Source organism: Lutra lutra, chromosome 5 (genome assembly GCF_902655055.1).
Source record: "Lutra lutra chromosome 5, mLutLut1.2, whole genome shotgun sequence".
NCBI lineage: Eukaryota > Metazoa > Chordata > Mammalia > Carnivora > Mustelidae > Lutra > Lutra lutra.
The window spans coordinates 89,232,259-89,248,851 of NC_062282.1; the positions used below are offsets into that span (position 1 = coordinate 89,232,259).

Sequence of the window (16,593 nt, forward strand, 5' to 3'; positions counted from 1 at the left end):
GCATATAGTGCACAATTCTTAAAGGGAGAGCTTGATGAATGGTTACACATAACCAACCACAAAGATCAAGATACAGAACATTTCTGGCATCCAGGAAGGCTCCCTCATGCACCTTCCAATCTGTAGTAATCCCTGTATTTCTGAACTCTACCATCACGTGTTCATAAACAACCTTTCAGTGATCTAAGAATGGAACCTTACAGTTTGTACTCTTTTGTCCATAGCTTTTTAAAGTCTATATTATGTTTGTGAGATCCGTCTATGTTGTTGAAATGTATCAGTATTTCAGATTTCTTATTGCTGTATGTGGTGTCCAACTGCATGGATTTATCATGTTCTATTCACCGTTGAATTGTTGAGGGAACTTTCAAATGTTTCTAGAGCTTTGAGAAATTCTGAATTAAAGCAGTTATAAACAGAAGTGGCCTTCATATACCTAGGAGTGAAACTCTTGAGCCTTTTTGTTTTTCTTTCATTATCAGTTTTTTTTTTGTTTTGTTTTTTGTTTGTTTGTTTTTAAGCCCTGGACCATAGTCTAACATTTCGAAGTTGCCCAGTGAACCGTAAACAGTGCTCTTCTCTGTAGGCATGACACGTTTTCCAAGGGGGCAGATTTTGCAGCTTAGAATGGTATAGCAATAGGGTACTATCTTTTATGGTTCATTCCTCACAGCACTTCATAACCTCCTTCGTTCTGGGGTTTTGCCTAGAACCCTTCTATTCTGCCTTGATTGACTCCTTTTTATTCCATGAGGCTTATTATTAGTTCAGGTCTTGTGTTCCCTGACCATTCTCAATTGGATGCCTCTTTTCCTTATTCCAACAGTCCTCTGTGTATAACTATGTCTTTCTTAGCCCTTACCTCCTTGATCTGAAACAATCTGTGTGTACAGCAGCCTTCCAGTAGGCTTTAGGTGCGGCAAGGGAGTTTGTTCATTATTACATCCCCATTACTCAGCACAATGCCTGGCAGAATATCCACACCCAAGCCCTATTGACAGTCTTGTTCTTCTAATGTCTGGTTGGTGTTTCAGTAATGAAATATTGTCTTTTAATTCATTGATTTAAAGAAAATCCCCTGGGGGTTGAAAAATCCCCTAGGGTTGAAAAGTTCCAATACAGTTTAAAAGGCAAACTTTCCGTTGCTTTATGATCTCATCTTTTTAAATTCAGCCTTTTCTGTTCTTTTTGAACTCTGTGGAGTTGGTCTCTGAGCAAGGCTGTTAAATAAGGGTTCTATGCTGGAAACCTCTCAATCACCCAAGTGAGACAACCAAGTGAAGTGGTTTAGCACACAGGTGCTGGAGGCACACTGCCAGACCACACTGGGCAGGGATTATGTTACCCCTCTGCTTCCATTTACTCCCCTATAAAATCGGATGAATCGCAGCCCTCTCCCACTGGTTGTTGTCGGGCTTTACCAAGTAGTACACAAAGTGTTTAGAAGACCTAGCGAATGCCCAGAATATGCTGGCCTCTGTCATTAAACAAAGTGAAACCATTTTCCTTTCTATCTACTAGAAGATCACAGAAATGTCACATGTCAAGTTGAATCTACTTTGGGAGATTGCTGTTTTACCAGCATAAAGGAATATTAACATTTTCTGAACCAAAATTTGGACACTAGCTTGTCAAGTGGAAACATAACCTGTGGCACTGAGACACAGTATTTTAAATGAAGACTGTTTTAACAATCCTATAAGCAAACAAATAAACAAGACCTCCATGTAATTACATTTCAAAATCTTTCTTCTTAAAAAATTTTAAGTGCAAATGAAATGACTTTTATTGATTCTGAAGTGAGGACTGCAAATATTATGCAAATAAAGAAGCATCTGGGCTCCAGGTATCATTCTCTGATGTAGCTGGAGAATTATTGACAAGGATAAAGGGCTGGACTTCCTTTTTCAAAAACTCATGCCATTTATCTTAATTCTGGTACATCTGATCAGAACTTCCTCTGCAACCAGGAAACTTTGCAAGTATGAAATAATCTGAAGGAGGGGATAAAGAAGAGGAACACTAAAAAGAGGAACACTCAAGCAGATTTAACCAAAAGAGTAGAGGAGAGTTTGGCTCAGCAGTCTCAAGGTAAGTGAGAACCTGATTTAAGGCATGTGGCTGATGAAAAACTATAAGGAACAAATTCATTTTAAATAATGACTTTATGTTACCATAGTTTTTAGGTGGCCTTCTGTGGCAATAATCAGTTTACAAACTGAGGGTAATGTTAATCTGTCTCTACCAGTGTATATGCTTACCATTAAGATTAGGCTTTGCTATTGTCTTGTTTCCAAATGGGCAGTATTCTGCCTTTGAAGATTCCAGAAGTCTATCAATCATTTGTGATTTTAAGACAAATGAATAATTGTTAGGTAGTGTGTTGGAACTGTTTTCCAAAACAGGAACAGCCTTCTTGCATATTGGGCAAAATGAGACTAATTGGGGTGTTAAGCCAGCTTTGAAGGGCTCTTGTTTAACATATGGTTTCCATTCTAGTAGGTCTTTCCATTTTGCCTCTCACATGTTTTCCTATTAAGTTGTTTTAGAGCATAAAAAGGATATATTCTCTTTTAAGAAGTCTTCTTGTATTTATCTCGGTAAACACTTCTTTGACAGTTTTCCTATTTGGAATATTCTGGATTGTCTACATAGCACAACATAGATGGTAAAAATAAATTCTCATCTTGGAAATGGTGAGGGCAATTTATTACCTAATGTTCAGCAATAGTTAGCATTCCCCATTTTGTTGCAAGCTTAGAATTTTAAAAAGGTGGGGCGCCTGGGTGGCTCAGTGGGTTAAGCCGCTGCCTTCAGCTCAGGTCATGATCTCAGGGTCCTGGGATCGAGCCCCCGCATCGGGCTCTCTGCTCAGCAGGGAGCCTGCTTCCTCCTCTCTCTCTACCTGCCTCTCTGCCTGCTTGTGATCTCTCTCTGTCAAATAAATAAATAAAATCTTTAAAAAAAAAAGAATTTTAAAAAGGTGATTAATTTTAATCTATATTTGAGATTCAGTTCAAATATGCTACCAAATTTTTACTTAAATGAGTAATCATTTATACCATAAATTATCTTCCTACAATCAGTTCTTATCTGTTTTAGAAAGGAAATTAGGTCCTAAAGGTTAAAGTCATTTGCCAAATATTTGCCTTTGGACATAGCATTGTATCTGGTCTTTATAAAGGAGGGAACCTAGAAAGGTTCCAAAGATGTCTAGATCTAGGATGTCTGTCCATACAGTTTTATCAAATAAATTTTATAAAAGTTAACTGCATTTCATATGTAATTCGGTGTTTTGTGTGAAATACCAAACTGAAAATTTTCACGTTGATGTAGTCCAACCTTGAACAAATTTAGGAAAGTTTACTTTCAGGTGTGAACACTCACTAAAATCAGGACTCAGCTTTGTAGGGTTACTTTTTCCCTGTTTATTGTTGCCACTGTTATCCTAATGCTGTTTGCTCCGTTTACTAACAAATATTTAAGAAAGTAGCTCTTCTTTGTCTAGTACTGGTTTTGGTAATATAAAAATAAGTAATAAGAGCTCCATCCCTCTAGAAGCTCAGAGCAAATCAAGCTATAAAAGTTTAGCAATAGATGTTCTTTATAGCCATTTATAGAACTTTGGTTAGGAATAGTATTTTGGGGCAAATTTTACTTGACTCTTGGATTCAGTCGCTTCTTAGTTATTCAAGAAGTTAAATTCTTTAATCCTCTCCTTACTCTTCTCTAAAATAGGCATTAGAATTAGTATCTAATTCATATGGCATCTGTAGGATAAATGAGATAATCCATGTGAAAGTGTTTAGAAGGTGATCCAAAATAAGCTCTTAATTAAATATTATCAATGGTGACATTCAATAGATGATGATAATCATCCCACAAGCACTGTTAACAATATTGGATGACTATAGTTAACAACACTGTATTATGTATTTGAAGGATGCTAAGAGAGTAGATCTTAAAAAGTATTATGAGAAGAAAAAAGTTATACTATGTGAGGTGATGGTCATCAGCTAAATTTAGTATGGCCATCATTTCACAATATGTATCATGTTGTATTTCACATATGTATTCATATGTCAAATTATGCTATATACCTTGAACTGATACAATATTGTGTATCAATTATATATCTCAATAAAACTAGAAATAGCAACAACAGTGAAAATGGTGTTAGATGTAACTGTTTCTGTGTCTAGGCTGAAAACATACAGTAATAATATTTTGTTGATAAAATCATAATACAACACTCAGTCTGGTTGAACACTTTTCATTTCTTATCTCTTTGCCATTTTAAAACCTTGGCAGAAAACATCCTGAAAATATCTTAATTGAAAAGTTGTTTTCTGCAAGTTGTGAGAACACTAGTTATAGAAAGCCTTTCAAAGTTTGTTTTAGATATTTTGTGGTAGGTCAAAGAGCTCTTTTCTTCTTTTAAGTATGAACTATATCCTTTAGGGGTGCATGGGTGGCTCAGTTGCTTAAGCATCTGCCTTTAGCTCAGGTCATGATCCCAGGGTCCTAGGAATGAGCTTTGCATCAGGCTCCCTGCTCAGTGGGGAGTCTGCTTCTCCCTCTTCCCCTCACCCCCACTTGTTGTCTCTCTCACTATCTCTCTTCTCTCAAATAAATAAATAAAATCTTAAAACAGAACAAAACACCTATACCCTTTAGAAGACGTATCTTAAGTTTTAAATGACTTAAGCAATTCGATGCTGAGATTTGGAGTCATTTGTTTCTTAACTCCCTTATTTAATAAAATGTCAACTGAATTTCTCTCCTGCACTAGGTACTGTGCTATTCTCTAGGAATATACAGCGAAAAGACCTGATCCCTGCCCACCATTTAACCAGGTGGGAAGACACACAATTTGCTGTAACTTAAGCTGTCATGCTATAATAGAGAATGGCCTCATTTATAGGGGAATACAGAGGAAGGAGTGATTAAGGAAAAGGCCTCACAGAGAAGGTGATAAATAATGGAAATTATTGCGCAGGTATAATCCTCTCCCTTTCTCTTATTGTATTCAAATCATTGTCTTTCACTTGAAAACTATTAACATTATTGTCAAAATCCATGTTGAAATCTAATAAAACTACTCAGGCTTGAGCAGGTAGTTCTTCTCTTTTTCTCTTCTAACAACAGCTAGTACTATATTCTCTTTTGAGTCAGGAACTCACTAAATGACAGTGCTTAATATATTGGCAGATATTGACAGATTTTTTATTATGCTATGTAATAAATATGCAATTAATTTTTTTTTAATTTATAGGAGGTGTATGGATGGCAGATCGTCCAACCTTCTCTTTCTTGAGTTGTCTGCTCTGCCATTATCTTCCACTCATTTTTGCTTTGTCTTGTGATTCATTGATAGAAAGTGAAGTGAAGTCAATTAAAATCCCCCCCGACACAGTGCAATTATACATTGAGGACTGTAATGCAAAAAGCATCACATACAACAAGAAGGATCATCCAAGGCTACGTTTATTCAGTCTCTCCTCTGATTGTATCAGGACTTTGCCAAATGATGTTCTTCCACATCTGAAAAAGAAATGTCAAAAAGAGCTTCCAGGATTATTTTTAAACTCCACCCTAAGAGGAATTACATTTGTCTGCACCTGTGAATTCATTAAGGGCTCCCCCATACCACGAAACAACAGTGCTTGTGCAGAAATGTTAAAAAGCTGTGGAAATACACCAGTGGCCACTTCTATAGGAATTTCCCTTCTTTTCCTCTTGTTAATCTGTGGAATTGGGTGTGTTTGGTGCTGGAAACATGGTAACCCGGTGCATTTTCCCTTACCAAGGGTCTTGCAAAGGAGAAGCAGCAGGAGAAAAGACAATACTAAAACACTCTCAAGTCTCCTCACTATCAGCTCAAGGCATAAAATCTCAGTTCAGAACCAGCACTGCAAATCTTCTGGAAGAGGGACTAACACGCATGGCAGCTATGAAAATGTGGAAAGTGGTGATCCCAAACATAAAGAGGTAACCGATAAAGAACTGTATGAGAACACTTGGCAGACCAATTTTGAGGAGCATATCTATGGAAATGAGATGTCACCTCAATATTATAACTTCCAGAAACCCAGTACTTCTGAAGACCCTCAAGATGAAGACATATATATTCTTCCAGATTCATAATAACTTTTGAAAATACTGGGTTTAGTTATCAGAGGATATTCACTGGGACTTTTATTTTACGGATATCATTGTTAATCATGTTCTTTGGATGAAACTCAATGATCTTTCATCTCTCTCCATCCTCTGAACCTTCAGTGAATTGCTGCAGGTTAAATTCTCTTCACTAACTTTTCCCTAGATTAATTCTGTGTTATGTTATATTGATTCTTCCTTCTAAATGTTACATGTTCCCTTTCTCTCTTATTTCTATCTCCACCATCTCTTTCTGGCTCAAGATTGTGTCAGTCTTCTAACTCGTCTTTCTGGCTCCAGATTCTACCTATTCAGTCAGTTCCCGTGACACTGCCAAATTTGCCTTCAGAAAATATTCCCAGTGCCACACCACTCCTTCACTTAAAACTTCTTAATGGCTCCTCTTTGCAAAAGACATACTGCTTATAATTCTAACTCCAGAACTTGCTATTTGCCACAGTTGGTTCGAGTTCACTTTTTCAGTGACTTCTAGTAATTTCTCACTTCTCTGCTTTCATCAGAAACATCTGAAAACCTGCCAAACTCATCCATCTTCCTTGACTTTGCTTGTCTGCCCCCTTTCAAGCCTGCCTCAGGCTGGCAGCTTCTTCCACAAGTCTTCTGAGTTATTCCAAACCTACCTTTATATTTTCCTTTTCTCATCTCCTATAGATTTTGCTGCCTGTTTAATTCTCTGGGCATTTAAACAAGTGAATGCTTTCTATGGCATTTTATGATTTAATGTCATATGAGAATGTCTTAAATTCCTTGCTAAGTAACAAGGAAGCGCCTTATCTTCATATTTAACTCAACTGCCTAGACCATCATATGAGGCATTTGGTATGATTCAATTGACAAAGAATTAAATTGTACACTTTGCTCACTAGTTTTGAGAAAAATCCAATAAATTCATCCACTAAAGAAATATTTTCGGAGTACCTTCTATCTACTTTTACTCTGCACATGGTGGGAGTAAAACAGTAAAAAGAAAGGCATAGGTCCTGAACACGTATTGTCTAGCAAGGGAGAAAGGACAATTAAAAAAACAAAAAACAAAACCAAAAAAAAACCTGTGCTACTTCTTAAGCTATGTATCATATCTTACCCCTGAACTCAGCCTTTTATATGCTGCTCCGAATCCTTCAGGCTGAGGCTCTGCAAACACCACATTTTTCCTTTGCCAAGTGGGTCCATATTAGGCTCTATTCATAGGATGCAGTGCGGAAGATGGGTAGATGAGAGGAACCCAAAAGGACTTGCTCTTCCTCACTCTCCTTGTTGCCCCAGTGGGTACCATTGCCATGCATTTTACCCCAGCATCACCAGTTGTTTGCAGTTCCGAGTTTTTTCCAGCATTCCCAGAAACGGCTTGATTGCAACCTGTCAGAAGTGCCAGTACCACCCAGGTAACACCCTCTCCTTGGAATCTGAGAAGCAGCCCCTCAGAGCCTCCTCCAAGCGCCTGAGGTAGAGATGGAGACAAATGGGACCGTCAGAGCTCCAGATCCCAGCCCCAGGTGCGGGGGCCATCTCCTGCTCTCACTGTCTCTGTAGTCCTCTTTCATCTTTTCAGTCAAATAAGACCTTTTTGTTAATTCTCTGTATTAAAGTCTAAAGAATTTTAATAGGATGGTCAAACAAGGCCTCTCTGAGGACACACTTAAGCTGGACCTTGAGGGTAAAAGGAGTTAACCATGCAAATTTGAGATGATTAGGGATGGTACCAGCGTGTGAAAAGCTTCCCCATTTGATCTGGCCTGGGGAAGCTGCAGTGCTAGGAAAGCCATTGACAGTGCGGCCCTAGTCTTTGGAGGAACGGCCACAGGACTTAATGATGGACTCACTCTGTGTGTTCGATAGGGTAGGGTTAGGATTGAGGGGTTGTGGGAAACAGAGAAATCTAGAAGACCCATCTTATTTCTAGCTGGAGCATCAGGGGCAATTATAAAGCATTTCAATGAGATGAGAAAGACAGAGATGAAACAGTTTTGGAGGCTGTGTCAAGAATGACTTGGGCTGCCACTAACAGAAAATGAGACTACATTGGTTTAGAAAAGTACACCTTCATTTATTTCAAATAACGTGGACACTGAAGTGAGGCATTTAAGGGCTAGTGAACTAGGCTAATGGTACCATCAGAGATGCATGTTCTTTCTGTGTTTCCTCTCTGCCATCCTTAGTGCTGTAACTTTCAGCCTCATTTGTATTACCTCATGATCACCAAGTAATTGTGGAACCTGCAAGGCTTTGTATATGTGTTCTGATCCTCAAGAAGGATGAAAGGAAAAGACAATATCAGGAGATAATCTATTTATAAGTCATTGGCCAGAATTGAGTTATACAGATCCATGGAAACCACCAGGTATTGGAGTGGATGGGAAATTGAATTGTGACCTTTGATGGCCTCATAGGAAAGGAGACAAAGGAAAAGGAAGTTATAAATAGAAGTTAGGTCAGTCAACCTACTACCAAAGGGGCAAAATCAGTTTTGGATATGTTTATTCTGACATGCCCTGAGACTTAAGTGGAAATATCCAGTTTGCAGTGGTTGATACACATTTGGATTCTGGAGGAGAGCTCCTAGCTGGATATGTACTATTGAGATCGTAAGCATGTAGGTGGTATCTATAGGAGTAGAGATTTATGGGATCACATGGAGCAAAGAGTAGAGAACCAAGAGAAGAGGAGAGGAATCCAGGAGTCCCCCCTCAGATTGCAATATTTCAGTGGTAGATCAGTGAGGAGAATCTAGCAAAGGAGGCTGAGAAAGAATGGCCAGTGGGGAGTGCCGTGAATTCTTAGGATCTCTGAGAATGGTGGTTGATATTGTGAAACAAATGATATATTGACACATACATTATAGTTTACTTTCTAGAGGTAGGATGAATATTTGATACTTGTTTATTCTCTTTGGCCAGAAAAGCTAGTAAAAGTCTGTGTAGAGGAAGTATTTAGTCTATGATCTTTTACCCAGTTTCCATCCTGACTTCTTTTTTGAATGAATTCTAAGTTTTTTATCAGTTGAAATCTCTTCCTACTTTCCTTACTAGCAGTTCTTTTTTTTTTTTTTTAAGATTTTATTTATTTATTTGACAGAGAGGAGAGAGATAACAAGTGGGCAGAGAGGCAGACAGAGAGAGAGGGGGAAACAGGCTCCCTGCTGAGCAGAGAGCCTGACTTGGGGCTCGATCCCAGGACTCTGAGACCATGACCTGAGCCGAAGGCAGAGGCTTAACCCACTGAGCCACGCAGGTGTCCCTCCTTACTAGCAGTTCTTGATGGAGGTGGGCAAAGAGGAATAAAAGAGGTTGTCATTCACCTTCTCTTTTTACCGTGCATACTCTCCATTCTTCGTCATCCCTCCGGTTTTGATTCCCTCTTCTCTTCTTTCTCTCATGTCCCATTCCTCCCTCGCTTCTTCACATCACCCACCCCAACTTTCCCTCCTTCTCCTCTCTCTTCCTCTCTGTCTCCTTCAAATTTTTATCTGCTCCTTGCATCCTTTATTCCAATATTTCTCTGCCTTCTTAAAATCCCAAAAGCAAAAATGTCCTTGAGAGATAAAGATAATAACATCTGTCTGCATCTACTGAGAGTAGCAGCTTGTGTTATATTATTAGCAAAAGTGACCACTTGTACCAAAATTAAAAGAGGAAGGAGGTCAGGGATGCAGGAAAGGAGACAGGAACATCAAATATGAGTGCAGCTTTTCTGTGTACTCTGGAGATGTAAGCATCTTCATATCCTATGACTTATAGCTAATCTCTGTAAGACTCCATGGCCAACATTGAGCATGTGGCTTCTTAGGCTTGCTGCAGCCTTCAGCTTGAAACATTTCTCTTCACATAGTTGATGAGTTTTCATCAATGATGGGCAAGCTATTGAACAATATTAAAATGATATTTTGACTTTTGTTTTATTTTTGCTGCTTGGTGAACAATAAAATATGTCAGAGAATCAACTTGGCTACTTTTGTTACTGTTAAGACATGAGGGTAACTGCTTTTATTTCTGGAGGTCTAAGAGTCATTGACCATAGTTAGGGCATTATGTACTAGATTATAATCATCATCTGGTTTCTCTGCCCTGGAGTCAAGAATAAGAAGCTTCCAGGTAGAAGGAGGCTCCTTAAAGACATCAGAAGACTGTTGTTTGGATTTGAAGGGTATTATTTGAGGAGGCTAAGCTCTACTGTCTAAAGAAGTGAGTGAAATATGGTCATCTAATCGAATGTTGGCATCAGAGTGATACTCACCTCATAGAATTCTCTGGAAGAATTTGTACAGAATTGTTATTTCTTCCCTAAGAGTTTTCTTTGGAGAGGCTCTATGAGCCTGAAATTTTCTTTGTGAGAAGATTCAAAAATACAAATTCAATTTCTTTGATTGAGATAGGAATATTAAGTTATCTATTCTTAAATGAACTCAGGTAGTTGATATTTCAGGAAATATGTCCATTTTTTCTAAGTTTTTGAATTTATTAAATTATTTATAACACCCCATATTATCTTTCTAATATCTGTATGTAATGGTATCATCTCCTCATTCTTGATATTGGTAATTTGTGTTTTCTATTTTCAAGTGGTTTTACTGATTTTTTTTATTGTTCATAAGTATTCTATTTCCTTGACTGCTGCTCTTAATTATATTTTTTATGTTTAATTAGCTTTAATTAGCTCCTCTCTTTCTAGTTTCTTAAAGTGGAAGCTGATGTCATTGGTTTGAGTCCTTCTTTGTTTGTATAGATGTCTAGGGCTATACATTTTTCTGTAAGTACTACTTTAACTGTGTCTTATACATTTTGACCTGTTTTTATTTCTATTTAGTACAAAATAGTTTTTAACTTCCCTTTTTATTATTGTGAACTTTGGGTTATTTAGGAGCTTGTTATTTAACTTACAAATGTTTATTTTCCAAGTATTTTTCTTATTGATTTATAATTTAAATTCATAGTAGTCAGAGAACATATCTTTTATGATTTGAATTCTTTTAGATTTAAAATTTATTCTGTGGATTAAAATAGGGTTTATCTGGGTAACTGTTTCATGTGAACTTGAAAAGAATGTATCATGCTATAAATGTCATTTAGTTCTAATTATCTCAAGGTGGTTGACAGTATGGTTCAAGTCCTTTATATATTTTTTTTAATTGAAACGCGATTTACATACCACAGATTTTACCTTTTTAAAGCATATAATTTAGTGGTTTTCAGTATATTATCAAAGTTGTACAAATATCATCACTAATTCCAGAACATTTTCATCATCCCTAAAAGAAGTTCCCTGGTTAGTCACTCCCTGTTTTCCTTTCTTTCATTTCCTGATGTCTTCATTCAGTCTGCTGTTAACAAAAAGTGTAGATTAAACACACATTTATTTCTCCCAGGTCTAGAGTTTGGGAAGTCCCAAGATCAAGTTTTCGGTAGATTCAGTGTCTGGTGAGAGTCTGGTGAGAGAATTTTCTGGTTCTTAGATCACCATGTTCTCATTGTGTTCTCACATGGTGGCAGGTGGAGGGAGCTCTCTGAGATCTCTTTTATAAGGGCACTAATCGTGTTTATGACCTAATCTCCTCCCCAAGTCCCACTTCCAAATACCATCACATTAGGTATTAGGTTTGACATATGAATTGCCGGGACACAAATATTCTGTCCTAACAGCTGGCAACCACTACTCTACTTTCTGTCTCTATAGATTTGACTATTCTGGATGTTTTGTATAAATAGAATCATATAATATGTGTCCTTTATGACTGACTTCTTTCACTAAGCATAGCATTTTAACATGTCATTATTTCATCACTTTTTATGGTTGAATAATCCTACATTGTATAAATATATTACATTCTGTGTATCCAGTCTTCAACTGATGGGTATTTGAGTCAATTCCTCTGTGTTCTTGCTGATTTTCTCTGTCAACTTGTCCTATTACTAAGAGAAGACGGTTGAATATTCTGACTATATGGGGCGCCTGGGTGGCTCAGTGGTTAAGCCGCTGCCTTCGGCTCAGGTCATGATCTCAGGGTCCTGGGATCGAGCCCCGCATCGGGCTCTCTGCTCTGCGGGGAGCCTGCTTCCTCCCCTCTCTCTGCCTGCCTCTCTGCCTGCTTGTGATCTCTCTCTCTCTGTCAAATAAATAAATAAAATCTTTAAAAAAAAATATTCTGACTATAGTTATGGATTTTGCCTGTTTCTCCTTACAATTTTGCCTTTTTTTTTTAAAGGTTTTGTCTTATGTATCTTAAAGTTCTGTTATTAGATGAAGAAACATTAAGTATCTTTGTGTCCTCTTGACTACTTGATCCCTTTATCAAATCACAGTCTTTATTCTTGGCAATAGTCTTTACTCTGAAATATCCTTTGTCTGCTATTAGTATAGCCATTTCAACTTTCTTTTAATTAGTGGTAGCATGGGATATCTTTTCCATCCATTTGCTTTGAACCTATCTGTGTTTTTACATTGATAGGGCATTTCTTGTATGCAGCATGTAGTTAGGTCTTGCTTTCTTATCCAGTCTGACAATCTCTGCTTTCATTTGGGGTAGTTATACCACTTACATTTGATGTTATTATTAATATGGCTTTTTTATTATAATTCTTATTTTTATTAACATATACTGTACCATTAGCCCCAGGGGTACATGTCTGTGAATTGCCAGGTTTACACACTTCACAGCACTCACCATAGCACATACTTTCCTCAATGTCCCCACCACCCTCTCCCTAACCCCTCCCCTCCGGCAACCCTCATTTTGTTTTGTGAGATTGAGAGTCTCTTATGGTTTTTCTCCCTCCTGATCCCATCTTGTTTCATTTATACTTCTCCTACCCCCCAAACCCCCTACATCGCCTCTCAACTTCACTGTATCAGGGAGATCATATGGTCATTGTCTTTCTCTGATTGACTTATTTTGCTAAGCATAATACCCTCTAGTTCTGTCCACGTCGTCGCAAATGGCAAGATTTCATCTCTTTTGATGGCTGCATAGTATTCCATTGTGTATATATACCACCTCTTCTTTATCCATTCATCTGTTGATGGACATCTCGGTTCTTTCCAGAGTTTGGCTATTGTGGACATTGCTGCTATAAACATTCAGGTGCACATGCCCCTTCAGATCACAACATTTCTATCTTTAGGGTAAATACCCAGTAGTGCAATTGCTGGATCGTAGGGTAGCTCTACTTTCAACTTTTTGAGGAACCTCCATGCTGTTTTACAGAGTGGCTGCCCCAGCTTGCATTCCCACCAACAGTGTAGGAGGGTTCCCCTTTCTCCACATCCTTGCCAGCATCTGTCATTCCCTGACTTGTTAATTTTAGCTGTTCTGACTGGTGTGATGTGGTACCTCATTGTGGTTTTGATTTGTATTTCTCTGAAGCCGAGTGATGTGGAGCACGTTTTCATGTGTCTGTTGGCCATCTGGCTGTCTTCTTTGCAGAAATGTCTGTTCATGTCTTCTGCCCATTTCTTGATTGGATTATTTGTTCTTTGGGTGTTTAGTTTGATAAGTTCTTTCTAGATTTTGGATACTAATCCTTTATCTGATATGTCGTTTCCAAAAGCTTCTCCCATTCTGCCAGTTGTCTTTTGGTTTTGTTGACTGTATCCTTTGCTGTGTAAAAGCTTTCAATCTTGATGAAGTCCCAATACTTCATTTTTGCCCTTGCTTCCCTTGCCTTTGGCAATGTCTCTAGGAAGAAGTTTCTGTGGCTGAGGTTGAAGAGGTTGCTGCCTGTGTTCTTCTCAAGGATTTTGATGGATTCCTTTCTCACATTGAGGTCCTTCATCCATTTTGAGTCTCTTTTTGTGTGTGGTGTAAGAAAATGGTCCAGTTTCATTTTTCTGCATGTAGCTGTCCAATTTTCTGAACACCATTTGTTGAAGAGACTGCCTTTTTTCCATTGGACATTCTTTCCTGCTTTGTCAAAGATTAGTTGACCATGGAGTTGAGGGTCTATTTCTGAGCTCTCTATTCTGTTCCATTGATCTGTGGGTCTGTTTTTGGGCCAGTACCATACTGCCTTGATGATGACAGCTTTGTAATAGAGCTTGATGTCTGGAATTTTGATGCCACCAACTTTGGTTTTCCTTTTCAACATTCCTCTGGCTATTTGAGTTCTTTTCTGGTTCCATATAAATTTTAGGATTACTTGTTCCATTTCTTTGAAAAAAAAATTGATGGTATTTTGACAGGGATTGCATTAAATGTGTAGATTGCTTTGGGTAGCACAGACATTTTCACAATATTTGTTCTTCCAATCCATGAGCATGGAACATTTTTCCATTTCTTTGTGTCATCCTCAATTTCTTCATGAGTACTTTATAGTTTTCTGAGTACAGATTCTTTGCCTCTTTGGTTAGGTTTATTCCTAGGTATCTTACAGTTTTGGGTGCAGTTGTAAATGGGGCTGACTCCTTAATTTCTCTTTCTTTTGTCATGCTGTTGGTGTGTAGAAATGCAACTGATTTCAGTGCATTGATTTGATATCCTGACACTTTACTGAAATCCTGTACAAGTTCTAGCAGGTTTGGGGTGGAGTCTTTTAGGGTTTCCACACAAAGTATCATATCATCTGCAAAGAGTGATAGTTTGACTTCTTCTTTGCCAATTTGGATGCCTTTAATTTCTTTTTGTTGTCTGATTGCTGAGGCTAGGACTTCTAGTACTATGTTGAATAGCAGTGGTGATAATGGACATCCCTGCCATGTTCTTGACCTTAGCAGAAAAGCTCTCAGATTTTCCCCATTGAGAATGATATTCACTGTGGGTTTTTCATAGATGGCTTTGATGATATTGAGGTATGTACCCTGTATCCTACACCGTGAAGAGTTTTGATCAAGAGATGATGCTGTACTTTGTCAAATGCTTTTTCAGCATCTTTTGAGAGTATCATTATAGTTCTTGTTCTTTCTTTTATTAATGTATTATATCACATTAATTGATTTGAAGATGTTGAACCAACCTTGTAGCCCTGGAATAAATCCCACTTGTTGTGGTGAACAATCCTTTTAATATACTGTTAGTATTGGTTAGTATTTTGGTGAGAATTTTCGCATCCATGTTCATCAAGGATATTGGTCTGCAGTTCTCTTTTTTGATGGGATCTTTGTCTGGTTTTGGGATCAAGGTAATGCAGGTCTCATAAAATGAATTTGGAAGTTTTCCTTTCATTTCTATTTTTTGGAACAGTTTCAGGAGAATAGGAATTAATTCTTCTTTAAATGTTTGGTAGAATTCCCCCGGAAAGCCGTCTGGTCCTGGGCTGTTGTTTATTGGGAGATTTTTGATGACTGCTTCAATCTCCTTCCTGGTTATGGGTCTCTCAGATTTTCTGTTTCTTCCTGGTTCAGATTTGGTAGTTTTTATGTCTCTATGAATGCATCCATTTCTTCCAGATTGTCGAATTTGCTGGCTTATAGTTGCTCATAATGTGTTCTTATAATTGTATTTCTTGGGTATTGGTTGTGATTTCGCCTCTTTCATTCATGATTTTATTCATTTGGGTCCTTTCTCTTTTCTTTTTGAACAGTTTGGCCAGGGGTTTATCAATCTTATTAATTCTTTCAAAGAACCAGCTCCCAGTTTCATTGATTTGTCCTACTGTTGGTTTTTTGTTTGTTTGTTTTTTGTTTATTTGTTTGTTTGTTTCTATTTCATTGATTTCTGCTCTGACCTTTATTATTTCTCTTCTCCTGCTGGGTTTAGGCTTTCTTTGCTGTTTTTGCTCCAGCATCTTTAGGTGTAGGGTTAGGTTGTGTATTTGAGACCTTGTTTCTTGAGAAAGGCTTGTATTGCTACATATTTTCCTCTCAGGATTGCCTTTGTTGTGTCCCACAGATTTTGAACTATTGTGTTTTCATTATCAGTTGTTTCCATGAATTTTTTCAATTCTTCTTTAATTTCCTGGTTGACCCATTCATTCTTTAGAAGGATGCTCTTTAGCCTCCATGTATTTGGGTTCTTTCCAACTTTCCTCTTGTGATTGAGTTCTAGCTTCAGAGCATTGTGGTCTGAAAATATGCAGGGAAAGATCCCAGTCTTTTGATACCGGTTGAGTCCTGATTTATGACCCAGGGTGTGATCTATTCTGGAGAATGTTCCATGTGCACTAGAGAAGAATCTGAATTCTGTTGCTTTGGGATGGAATGTTCTGAATATATTTGTGATGTCCATCTGGTCCAGTGTGTCATTTAAGACCTTTATTTCCTTGTTGATCTTTTGCTTGGATGATCTGTCCATTTCAGTGAGGGTAGTTTTAAAGTCCCCTACTATTACTGTATTATTGTTGATGTGTTTCTTTGACTTTGTTATTAATTTGTTTATACAGTTGGCTGCTCCCATGTTAGGGGCATAGATATTTAAAATTGTTAGGTCTTCTTGATGGACAGACCCTTTCAGTATGTTATAATGTCCTTCCTCATCTCTTATTATAG

The 16,593-nt window shown here is 37.8% G+C and overlaps 2 protein-coding genes and 1 long non-coding RNA gene across 6 annotated transcripts in view; 2 read left to right on the forward strand and 1 right to left on the reverse strand.

Annotated features, from left to right (window-relative positions):
- RAB3C (RAB3C, member RAS oncogene family) overlaps positions 1-16,593 on the forward strand; it is a 645,683-nt gene that overhangs the window by 251,276 nt on the left and 377,814 nt on the right. The window lies entirely within an intron of this gene.
- Positions 1,613-7,086, forward strand: GAPT (GRB2 binding adaptor protein, transmembrane). Of its 2 annotated transcripts, none has more exons than XM_047729417.1 (2): positions 1,613-2,091; positions 5,276-7,086. In XM_047729417.1, the coding sequence occupies exon 2, from the start codon at positions 5,287-5,289 to the stop codon at positions 6,145-6,147; it is 861 nt and encodes a 286-aa protein (XP_047585373.1). In that variant the 5' UTR covers positions 1,613-2,091; positions 5,276-5,286; the 3' UTR covers positions 6,148-7,086. The 2 variants fall into 2 exon arrangements, with proteins under 2 accessions (XP_047585373.1, XP_047585374.1); XM_047729418.1 differs by having other exon boundaries at positions 2,022-2,091; positions 5,378-7,086.
- The window catches only part of LOC125099866 (uncharacterized), a 34,438-nt gene continuing 23,314 nt past the window's right edge, over positions 5,470-16,593 (reverse strand). For all 3 annotated transcript variants that reach the window (XR_007127382.1, XR_007127381.1, XR_007127383.1), the window contains 2 exons: positions 7,265-7,621; positions 5,470-5,544 (listed from right to left, as the gene is read on the reverse strand). This is a non-coding gene — a long non-coding RNA (uncharacterized LOC125099866). The remainder of the gene's footprint in view (positions 5,545-7,264; positions 7,622-16,593) is intronic.